Source organism: Sesamum indicum, linkage group LG11 (assembly GCF_000512975.1).
Source record: "Sesamum indicum cultivar Zhongzhi No. 13 linkage group LG11, S_indicum_v1.0, whole genome shotgun sequence".
Classification (NCBI taxonomy): Eukaryota; Viridiplantae; Streptophyta; class Magnoliopsida; order Lamiales; family Pedaliaceae; genus Sesamum; species Sesamum indicum.
Window position 1 is genome coordinate 14,557,024 of NC_026155.1, and position 11,036 is coordinate 14,568,059.

Sequence of the window (11,036 nt, forward strand, 5' to 3'; positions counted from 1 at the left end):
TTTTTTTCCATCTTTTTCTTCAACAGCTTCTTGAAATTTTTTTCCTTGGGTTTAGGAAAGTTAGGGAGCCTTTCCCAGATTCCTCACCATGTGTGGAAAAGTAATCAGATTCCTCTTAAATGCTCGCCCTTGACTTAACGTTAATCTCATCTCATCAACAACTCGCTAATCTCCTTCTTTTCTTCCCTATATCTCCACCCCCCCATAACTTGGTGTCTTTCTTCAATTTGAAGGTCTGTTTTATTTCATGAAGTGGTAGAGGCAATGAACAGAGAAATGGGACTTGTTTCTCCAGCTTCATATCTCAGCGATTCGAGTTGGTTGTTCCAGGAGGATACGGTCACCAAATGGACTCCTGAGGAGAATAAGAGGTTTGAAAATGCTCTTGCCTTATTTGATAAGGATACTCCTGATCGCTGGCACAATGTGGCGTCCATGATCCCGGGGAAGACCGTCAGCGATGTGATCAAACAGTACAGGGAATTGGTGGAAGATGTGAGTGATATAGAAGCTGGGCTTATACCCATACCGGGCTATACCAATAACTCATTCACATTGGAGTGGGTTAGTAATCATGGCTATGAGGGGTTGAAACAGCTGTATGGCCCTGGTGGGAAACGGAACTCTTCCACTCGATGTTCTGACCATGAAAGGAAAAAGGGCGTGCCTTGGACTGAGGAAGAGCACAGGTAAAATTTTGTTTCATCTAATCTTGGATAGATTAGCTTCTTTTTGCCAAGACAGACATTTGAATGAAAATTCTTTCATTTTTTAATGTATTAGAATGTCTTTTTTGTGTTCTTCAGGTGATGACTTTTCCCTTCATACGATGTTCTTTTCCATCTACCCTTTTTCCTTGCTATTTGTGATGATATGTTTGTGTTGATGTTGAACTCTCAGACTGTTTCTGTTGGGACTAAAAAAGTACGGAAAAGGAGATTGGCGAAATATCTCTCGCAACTTTGTAACCACGAGGACTCCAACTCAGGTTGCTAGTCACGCTCAGAAGTATTTTATCAGGCAGCTTTCTGGGGGGAAAGATAAGAGAAGATCAAGCATACATGATATCACAACTGTCAATCTTGAGGAAACCAAGTCTCCTTCGCCAGAGAAAGATAGGCCCTCTCGCTCACCAGAAAAATCAAACTTGATCATGCAGTCACCACAAAATTTGGATACAGATGTTGTGGTCCGAGCAACATATGATTCCAGCCTTACGAATCCTGGAGCAGTGATGGGGTTCAGCCCAGCAAACAGCAGCTTAATGATCACTCATCTTCAAGGGATGTATTCATTTGGGCTTAATCTGCACGAACACCGTATGCAGAGCATTGATTCACATGCATTCCGGCTAGGACATCATGGTACAATTTTTCAGATGCATCCGACCCGACATCTATAAAGTCAGAAACACATGGAGTACAAGGATGTATATGATAAGGAAGGCTCCCAAGTTAGTTGATTTTGCCCAGAAAGTATTAGTAAATATACCAACTTTTTATCAGGGGCTTCTTGATTTATCAATCGATGACCTTTTAGCAGATGAAACTTGCGTGCGTTTCAACATCATTTTCTTGATGAAAAGGTTCGTGCGTATGGAAACAAAACTATGCTGCAGATAATGCTGCGTCGGGGTAACAACATCATCAAATAAAATGATGCTTCCTCCAAGTTTACAAGGTAACCAAGAATCCAGCTAGAAGAAAGAAGGCTTTCTGATTCACGCAATGTGTTTCACTAGAAAGCTTCTAGAAGTGCATGTAGATATTATTATTGTTCATTACAAATTGCTAATAATGGAACTACCATTTGTCTGGAAAAATTAAGTGTTGTAGTTTACCCAAATCATCCGCATATCGTCTCTAAAAGTATTTGCCATTTGTTGTAGAATTAGTTGAGTTGGTGTGTTCAAGTAATTATACGCATAGGTATTACCAGAATGTGATATCCCATTCTTCACAGGAATTGATGAATGTGTGTGATTCTGAACCGAAATGTGCCGAATCAGAGTGCACTCTTGCAGACAATACATATGCTATAGTCTGTTGAATGATTCCACCTTGGCAGAGCCTGAGTTTTCACATTTTGATGACTAAAATTGGCTTAATTGGCATCTAATACTGAGGTCCAATTTTACCTTTTGGAGGAGTTGATTGATGCTCCCTTTTCCTTCATTATTACCCTTATCATTTTATCGCATACTTCATTGTCTACTTATCATGAAGGTATCATGATTTACTAATCCTCAGGCATCCTACAGCACAATAGCCACTTCAATATATTTGATTCTTGCCAACCCCATGTATCATGTATCTATCTTCCTTAAAGTTGTGAGAGAAAAGGCTTTCCAGGATGGTAATAAAATACCATAGAAATGAATGTGATCATTCTTGAAGATCTCTAATACACTTGCTGAGATTCTCCTTTCTGAGTGGGTTAGAATTATTGCAACCTCAGGATTTTCATAAAAGTGCATTTGAAGTTAAATTCCTCCCTGCAATCAACTAGGATCTGGAACTTGAGTTCAATAATTAAATCAAATTTTTCGATAGCTTCTGTGAGAGAGATCAATGCTAGTTTTAACATGGTGTTGTTTGTGAAGTTAGGTTGAACATGAATCTAAAGAGAACCAATTAATCATTCTCAATTCGGGCATTTACCAAACTTTTTCTTGCAAGAACTGCAACTGCATTACTCCAAATATGTTGCAGATTAGTCTTGAATTCAAAGGATTTGAACCAATAATTGGTGCCTAATATGTTCACCACTTTGTCTTGTTTGTGTTTGCAAATTGTTGCTACTATTTCTCCAAAACTGAATCTTGAAAAACCATACTGTCCACCAGGCATCAATATTTCTGCAAATTGTCTGAAGAGGTCCCACCCACTATAGCCCAAAGAATTTTGAAGGCAAACAAAAAGCAGCATCACCATTTCCACAAGCTCTTTTGGTAAATGACAAACTAACCCCACTCTTTCTTTTTTCAAAGGGAGCAACTTTTTTGCAACTTGCACCACTAAAAAAAAAAAAAAAAAAAGACTTTTACTTTATTCTGATGTGATATTCTCCCTTCAAGTATATTTAGACCTTATACCTAATCTCACAACCTTAATATTCAAAACCAAAAAAAAAAAAAAGATTAATGCTTGTTGTTTCTTTATTCTTGTTCTCATTAGATTCTGATATCTTGTTCCATAATGATCTAACTGTTGATGCAACATTACTGATTCTGAAAAAGGAGAGAGAAATTCAGAGCTGACTAGATCCTTATGGCATAAAGTAATAATTCTCTTTGATGCTTCTTCTATGGGTCCCTCCCAAAAGATCAACAGACGCTCGATTAAGAACAACTTTCGTGTGAGTTAGCTTTCGATCATAAGGTGATTAGGCACAAATGAGATATGTATATGAGTGATTGACTTTGTAAGATTCATAAACAACCTGCAAGTCATGTTTGATCAGATTGATGTTGCATGAGCCCCTGAAAGATATAGCAGTACCTTTTGATGAACTGAATTATTTTGAATAAAAAGATAAAAATTCTTAGTTATTGTGTTGCCGCCAAGTTCTTGTAATGAACATGTGATGTGTTGCATTTATCAGAAAAAAGAGCTAGTAACGATGATGATAAGTACTATATACAATATTGTGGGAGAGAATGCTGAACCAGATTTCTCTTACAGAAAAACTCTGTAATAACCGTTGATCCTTTATTATGAGATTATTGATATTAACAAGAAATTCATAGTATATATGTGCTGCTCCAAAGTCCTAGGTTGATCATATTACAACTACTTCCGGTCGAATCAAACCAATCACATAATAAGTGTATTACATATGTTATGTGATTGATTATTTTTTTTAAATTATACACCAATCACATAACAAGTGTACTACACTCGCCATATAGTTTATTCAGATTCAGGCTACCCATATAGATTTTAGGTAATTGGCACATCTTCCTTATCATATCATTAATTACTACCCAATTATATATGGGTCATGGACCCTTGTGCCTAAACAGTACACAACCAGCTACTCCGCGCTAGCCCATTTCAATTTAATAGTTCATAATACCAAACATTCTTCATGGATATATCCTCAATCTCTATCTGCATCACCCTGATTTAATACTTTTTTCCAATAAAACATCGCTATGTCGCTTTAATTGCAGGAGAAAAATAACATCAAAAAAAAAAAAAAGAAATTCTGAATTTGAAGAGAAAAACAATCAACTTGTACGGATTATGCAAAACATATTAATATTTATAATTTTTGATAAGTTAAGTATAATAATTAAAAGGATTTAAATGTAAAATATGATGATCAAATAGACAGGAATCACTGACAACGATAAGACAAATTACTAACAGAAGACAAATGACAAGACTGATAAATTTTAGAATTAAGGTCGATCTAACTGCTAATCTGCCAATCCTAGTAATATTCCATAATTCCAAATCACTGTAAATAAAGGACAAATTTGAGAGGAGAGAAGTCAAACAAAATCTAAGGCATCGTTTGGCGCAGGCAATTTGAGTCATCGTTGGCTGCTAGCTTCTGTGGATTTAAGTAGTAAAAATAATTAAGTAGACCATGTCAATTATAAAAAAGTAAAATATTATAAATTATAAGCTTTAGCAGACCATAATCATGACATCAATCTTTTATAGACAAAAATATTACGTACATTGCATAGGAGAAAAATCATGTACCTACTTAATTATTGGCTTCTTAACTGATTGAAATTTGGAGTTAAGTAAGAAGGGAAAGAAGGCCTTATCCAAACGACGCCCAATATATATATACATATATAATAGATTGTCGTTTACCAACCAAAACAAAATAAACACGATTGTATTAATGAAGTGGTTTTAATATCTGTTATCCACCTGGAATTGTCGGAATTGCATCTTGGGCTACCCTTTGTGGATTTTTATATCTTGGACAAAAGCTGTAGCGGAAGCAGCCTTGCCTGTTTCTTGCAGCCACGGACATGATGATCATGGCCATAAATGTATGACAGGCTTGCTTTCTGGGGATGGGCCTAAATGTTATAAGGCATCATCACCAACATCATTTTTTAGTTTAGGGTTTTCATTTTTTACAAAAACTGTTAGATCTTCATCAACATGTATTTTGATTATACAAGTCATTGCGTTATGTCTTACTTACGTATATACAATAAATTATTTTTTATATTTTAAAATATATTATAAATAAAAAGAAAATATATAAATTAATACATTATATTAAAAAAATTTAATTTACGAGTTATTGTGAACACAATACTAATGATACATGAAGTATATTCTACCGCACATATTAACCATTTAAAATTAATTATAAAAGAAAATATGAAAACAAATCGCAGAGATGATGAGGGTGAGAATAGGGTAGGTGGGACCAGGGTGACAGGGTCATAGTCCCGGCCACACGATTTATAAAAGAAAGATGAAGCAAGGTGCATGAACGAAGAGACGTGCACACATTTTGACCATCCTCATCATCATCACACGAAGGGACGACGTCCTTTGTCAGTGGCGCTGTGGCGAAATTTTACCATCAGAAATGATTGCTCATCAGACTCATATCATGAGTGCAAGATCAAGTCGGATAATCATTATGGAATGTCGGATAAATAATCATGTTTCACCCAATGGAATATCGACACGCACATATATCTATATATACACACACTTTTTTTCTATATATGTATGTAAAACTACCCTGCCACCTTCACTGCTTCAGAAACACTGACCAAATATATATATATATATATATAGCTCATGTAATTATGTCATGCATTTTGGGTAATTAAATTTATATACCGTGCGATCTGAATAATATGATTATCAATTCTTTTTTTTTTTCATGATTTGATTATCATTTTTTTGTTTCTTTATTTTTTATACGATGTTTTGATTATTATATCAATATATAGACTTGCATTGAGTTCAATATCTCCAAGAATTTAAATTGAATTATATCAATATGAATCTAGTGCAAAGGTAATAAGATGTTGAAGGTACTCTTATCCGACTCGACAATTTGAAGCCTAATTTTCAGCTCAAGGGCTTATAATTAACTCTGCTTTGTTTAAATATATAGAACTTGTGAAAAGAATAAGTAGCCGTCATTTATTATTTTTTAGAATGTACAAAAATAATATTTTGACATGAATAAACTGGTAGAGGTCCATGTCAAAATCTCCATTTAGGCACAAACAGCTTAATAAAAAATAAATAAATAAAGATGATTTATTAGGGAAAAGAGCCGTAGACAAATAATCTTGAGAAAAGTCATCATGTATATAGACGCGACAAGTAGTAGTACTACGGAGGCAACATGGGCTGGGGGGCCGGTCATGATAGAGGCTTACCAGTGACAAAAACATTCATAATTATGCTTTAATTATATATATATATATATATGTCCATTATTATTTTCATATCATAACATGCATATTTATTTAAATTTGTAATATAAAATTAATGTGTAATTGATTACTGAAATACATACATACATACATATATACAGTGCTAGGAGAATCTATATTCTAATTAATTAAAAAACTTAAACACCTATATCGATATGCCACTTTTTTGGTGTCTCACTTAATTTTTCTATGTCATTTATTTTTAAAAATTTTAATTATTTAATTTCTTAATTTCTTCATTTATCATGGTTCCTCATAACTACGTTTTGGTGGTTACTTTTTTTTTTATTTTAATTTTTCTATATTATTTATTATCTTTATATGTTATTTTTTTATAAATCAAAATATTTATATTGATTTATTATTTTAATATATAATTTCAGGTACTTTTTTAAACTACAAAACTAATAATACAACTTATATAACTATTTTATTTTGATTTATGCTTAAAAATTATACGCATACGTAGAATATACCACACTTACTAGTATTGAATGTAAGTATCAAATTCATCATTCCATCATCTTATTTTTCTGGCAAGACCTAATTTCTATCATAATGCAAAATTGGTTTCCCTAATTTATAATAGTTAATTATTGAAATAAATTTCCTTTTTCAGCTTAGACATAATTAAACTCATCATATGCCTATCAAACATTTCTAAAAAAAGACAAAGCATGACATGAGAAGTGAAAAAGTGTTCCTTCGGTTTTCATTTCCACCTTTGTGCTATTTGCATATATACACACACACATCGTTTCAGACCTAAAAGACGTACGGTATAAAAAGTTTTAACAAAAAATCTTAAAAGTAAATATCGGAACTCAACCACTCACCACATGGATTGTCGTGTTAAATGCAAGAAAAATCCCCAATGACAAATCAAAATTGTCTTGAGTTTCATTTCTACTAACGTGTAGATAAAAATTAATGGTAATTGTTGATTTATTATAGTAATAGTATTTAGTTAGTTATAAATATTTTTGATATTGATAATTAATTTATATTTACGATTGATTATTGAAATTTATGATGTAATTCCTGTGATACACTAAAAAAAAAATTGTTACAAACTTAATTAATGAATTAATGGTCATAATTTTAAACATTACAAGGTACAAATTCTTTATGAAAAACATATGATAATCTTAAGATGAATAAAATTAACAAGACAAAATCAATTAGTAGGTAGCTAGGGACATTAATACTGTAATAGAAAATGTAATTAAGGTAGGGCTGCCTACCTAGGAATCAAATACATGTAATTATATGATAGGTATCCTCAATAAAAATGTAATGGGTAGATAGAATTAGAATTATGGGAGAGAGAGAGATGCTGCATATCCATGTAATGATGATGATGTTGATACCCACATTTCCGTATTGGAGTCAGTTACCATCGGCAGTCCACTACTAAGTATGTAGTACAGTAATAAGGAGAGAGAGAGAGTGTGTGTGGGAATGAATGAAGGAAATTTTTGTTTGAATTTGAGAAGATTAATTACATGATAAGTATAATTAATAAAATTAAGACACAACAAAAGCAAAAGAGTGATTAAGGACCCCCGCGACCACCACCATTAATTAACCACCGGAGGAGTGCATGAACCAAACAACCAACCAACCAACCCCGGCCCCTCACTCTCACTCTACACTTATATATATACATTGACATATTACCCCTTCCTCTCTGCAATTTCTCGACATCTCAAATTGTAAAACCAATCAGAGAAGCAAGAAAGAAGATGCCTTCTTCCTCTCTCGTTATTGTCTCTAAATGCACTATATACCCCGAACACAAGTCTGCCGTTAAATCCCTCAAGCTCTCCGTCTCTGATCTTCCCATGCTCTCCTGTCAATACATACAAAAGGGCGTTCTTCTCCCCCTACCACCGCTCTCCTCCCCCGACCTCATCTCCCTCCTCAAGCTCTCCCTCTCCAGAACCCTCTCTCACTTCCCCCCACTCTCCGGTAGGCTACATACCGACTCCGACGGCCACGTCCACATCATTTGCAACGACTTGGGTGTTGATTTCTTTCATGCCAAGGCGCCGCACCTCTCCACTTCCGCCCTGCTTCCTCCATCTGATCGCGACATCCCACCCGTTTACCGCAAGTTCTTCCAGTTTGATAGCACGCTCAGCTACGCCGGCCATGATAAGCCTCTTGCAGCGGTGCAGGTCACTGAGCTTAACGACGCCGTCTTCGTCGGGTGTACCGTGAATCACGCGGTAGTTGATGGAACTTCGTTTTGGAATTTCTTTAATACATTTGCCGAAATGGCGCGAGGCGCCAAGAAGATCTCCAAGTCGCCGGATTTTTGCCGCGAAACCGTTTTTAATTCGTCAGCGGTGCTGGCGTTGCCGGCAGGAGGGCCGTCGGTGACATTCTCCGGAGACGAGCCTGTGCGCGAAAAAATCTTTCATTTCAGCCGAGAAGCGATTATGAAGCTGAAATTTAGGGCTAATAATCCTACAGGGAAGGTGGAGCCCGAATTTTCGGACCCGGAAATCTTGGGGAAGCAGAGCAACGACACTTGGGCAGTTAACTCTAAAAGTAACGGAAAGATAACGACCGTTTTGTTGAAGAAAAATCCTGCGGCTGAGATTTCATCGTTTCAGTCGCTTTGCGCTCACCTGTGGAGATCAGTGACACGTGCTAGGAACCTAAACGCGAAGAAGACGACGACGTTCAGGATGGCTGTGAACTGCAGACACCGGCTGGAGCCGAGCCGCGGCTGCAGCCCCTCTACTTCGGTAACGCAATTCAAAGCATTCCAACAACCGCTGCAGTTGGAGAGCTGTTATCTAAGGACTTGGGCTGGGCCGCCGATCAGCTACACCGGAATGTAGTGGCGCACGACAATGCTACGGTGCTGCGCTGTGTCAAGGAGTGGGAGAGCAATCCAAGATTGTTCCCCCTTGGAAACTTTGATGGGGCGATGATCACCATGGGAAGCTCCCCTAGGTTCCCAATGTACGACAATGATTTCGGGTGGGGCCGTCCGTTGGCCGTGAGAAGTGGTATGGCTAACAAATTCGACGGTAAGATCTCGGCGTTTCCGGGCCCGGAGGGAAATGGAAGCGTCGATCTGGAAGTGGTGCTGGCACCTGAAACTATGGCGGGACTAGAGAATGATACGGAGTTCATGCAATATGTTTCTTGAATGATATATGATGGCTAATTAATGCTTCAAGAATTAGCCTTCAACACTTGAAAATGCAAGAAAAATGGTAGGATGGATGCATGAGAATGTGATGAGTCCCGAAAACTGGCCTAATTAATGGTACCTACCATATATTCCTCAAATTATTATGGTCTGAAGCATTAGAATCCGTAATTTGCATCGGAATAGAGACTGCGGTGTTGAAAAATGAAGTTGATGGGATGTGATTTGATGTGGAGAAGTCTATGTTTTTACCAGATTTAATAATATCTTACTATGTGTTTGTCCTTATTATCATCTGGTCATCACAGTTAAAATTACATGAATTATTTTCTACGAATTTAAAATGTGTGTGTATGTATATATACTGGTGGGAGTCTGGGACAGACATAGTAATAATAATATAGAAAAGTAACAGAAAACATTGATGATGAGTCGAGCGGGTGGACAAGATAAGGTGGCAGCAGTTACATGTCTAAAATCCAAAAACGAGAGAGGAGCCAAATCCAATGTATGAAAAACACAGTTGTGCTCTGGAATGGGGTCACTGACTCAACTGTTTGTGGCAGCTAGCGAGAGTTGTGTTCCTTGTGATTGTGACTGGTGGATAATTAAGTAGTACTTCTTGTGGTAGTGACGTTTAATTTCCGTCCACTTGGATGGGAACTAGTGCATTGTACTTACAGCTATAATTATTACCCACGTGACATAATCCGATTTTATTACACAGTTTTTTTTTGTGATTTTTTCAGCCCCATTACTTCATATCCCAAAAAGAAAAGGAAAAGCCACTCAGGTCTCCCATTGATTCATATTTTCCTTATTTCTTGCTAACTTTCGTATTGTGGTTAGAAGGTGAAAGTAGGTTGCCTTGTGGGGGAAGATGGAAGTTGACTTGGATCACTGGGAAAGTGGACGTAGTGTTTGCTCTATGCATGTAAACTTGTCACGCAAAACTGTTTCTATTTTGGCTAAAGAACTGAATCATTTGCAAGTCCTGTGCACGCCTTAGCCCACCACTAGCACGACAACACAAGTGCCTCGCATTCTTTTCAGTTTTTCAATGAGGGACTGTATTTCCACATGCAATAATACAACTCTCTTTGTAGATTACTTACTCGAGATCACTGTATAAGACATGATGAGACTTCTTGGATGGTACTGAGACCGATCAGGTCCAATTAATCACATGTTCCTTGTCTAAGTGATGATGGGAAAGAAAAGGAGTAGAGTTTGATGAATTTAATAATAGTGGTGTTGTCAAAGTTCTTGGTATAGTTTTGATCTTTATCTTACTTGTCCGTGATATCGACCAACATAGAAGAAAATTCCACTCATCTCTTATGTCTTCTTTACTGATTGCGAAACAGATAATTTAGCAGACGCTGCTGATGTTGTTTGTCTAATGTGCTACGTCAGCGGTAGTACGAT

At 36.5% G+C, this 11,036-nt stretch overlaps 2 protein-coding genes across 4 annotated transcripts; both read left to right on the forward strand.

Moving 5' to 3' along the window:
• LOC105174541 (transcription factor DIVARICATA-like) lies at nucleotides 7-2,058 on the forward strand. 3 transcript variants are annotated; one of them, XR_848840.2, is made up of 3 exons: nucleotides 7-689; nucleotides 901-1,453; nucleotides 1,540-2,058. XR_848840.2 is itself a non-coding variant. In XM_011096676.2 (2 exons), exons 1-2 carry the CDS (start codon nucleotides 265-267, stop codon nucleotides 1,400-1,402), a joined length of 927 nt encoding a protein of 308 aa, XP_011094978.1. In that variant the 5' UTR covers nucleotides 7-264; the 3' UTR covers nucleotides 1,403-2,058. The 3 variants fall into 3 exon arrangements, 1 of the variants encoding a protein (XP_011094978.1); XR_002287978.1 differs by having other exon boundaries at nucleotides 1,543-2,058; XM_011096676.2 differs by having other exon boundaries at nucleotides 901-2,058.
• LOC105174542 (uncharacterized acetyltransferase At3g50280) lies at nucleotides 8,032-9,902 on the forward strand. Its single transcript, XM_011096677.2, is given in 2 exon segments — nucleotides 8,032-9,162; nucleotides 9,165-9,902. Coding segments are annotated over 2 exon segments (1,419 nt in total). The 5' UTR covers nucleotides 8,032-8,184; the 3' UTR covers nucleotides 9,606-9,902.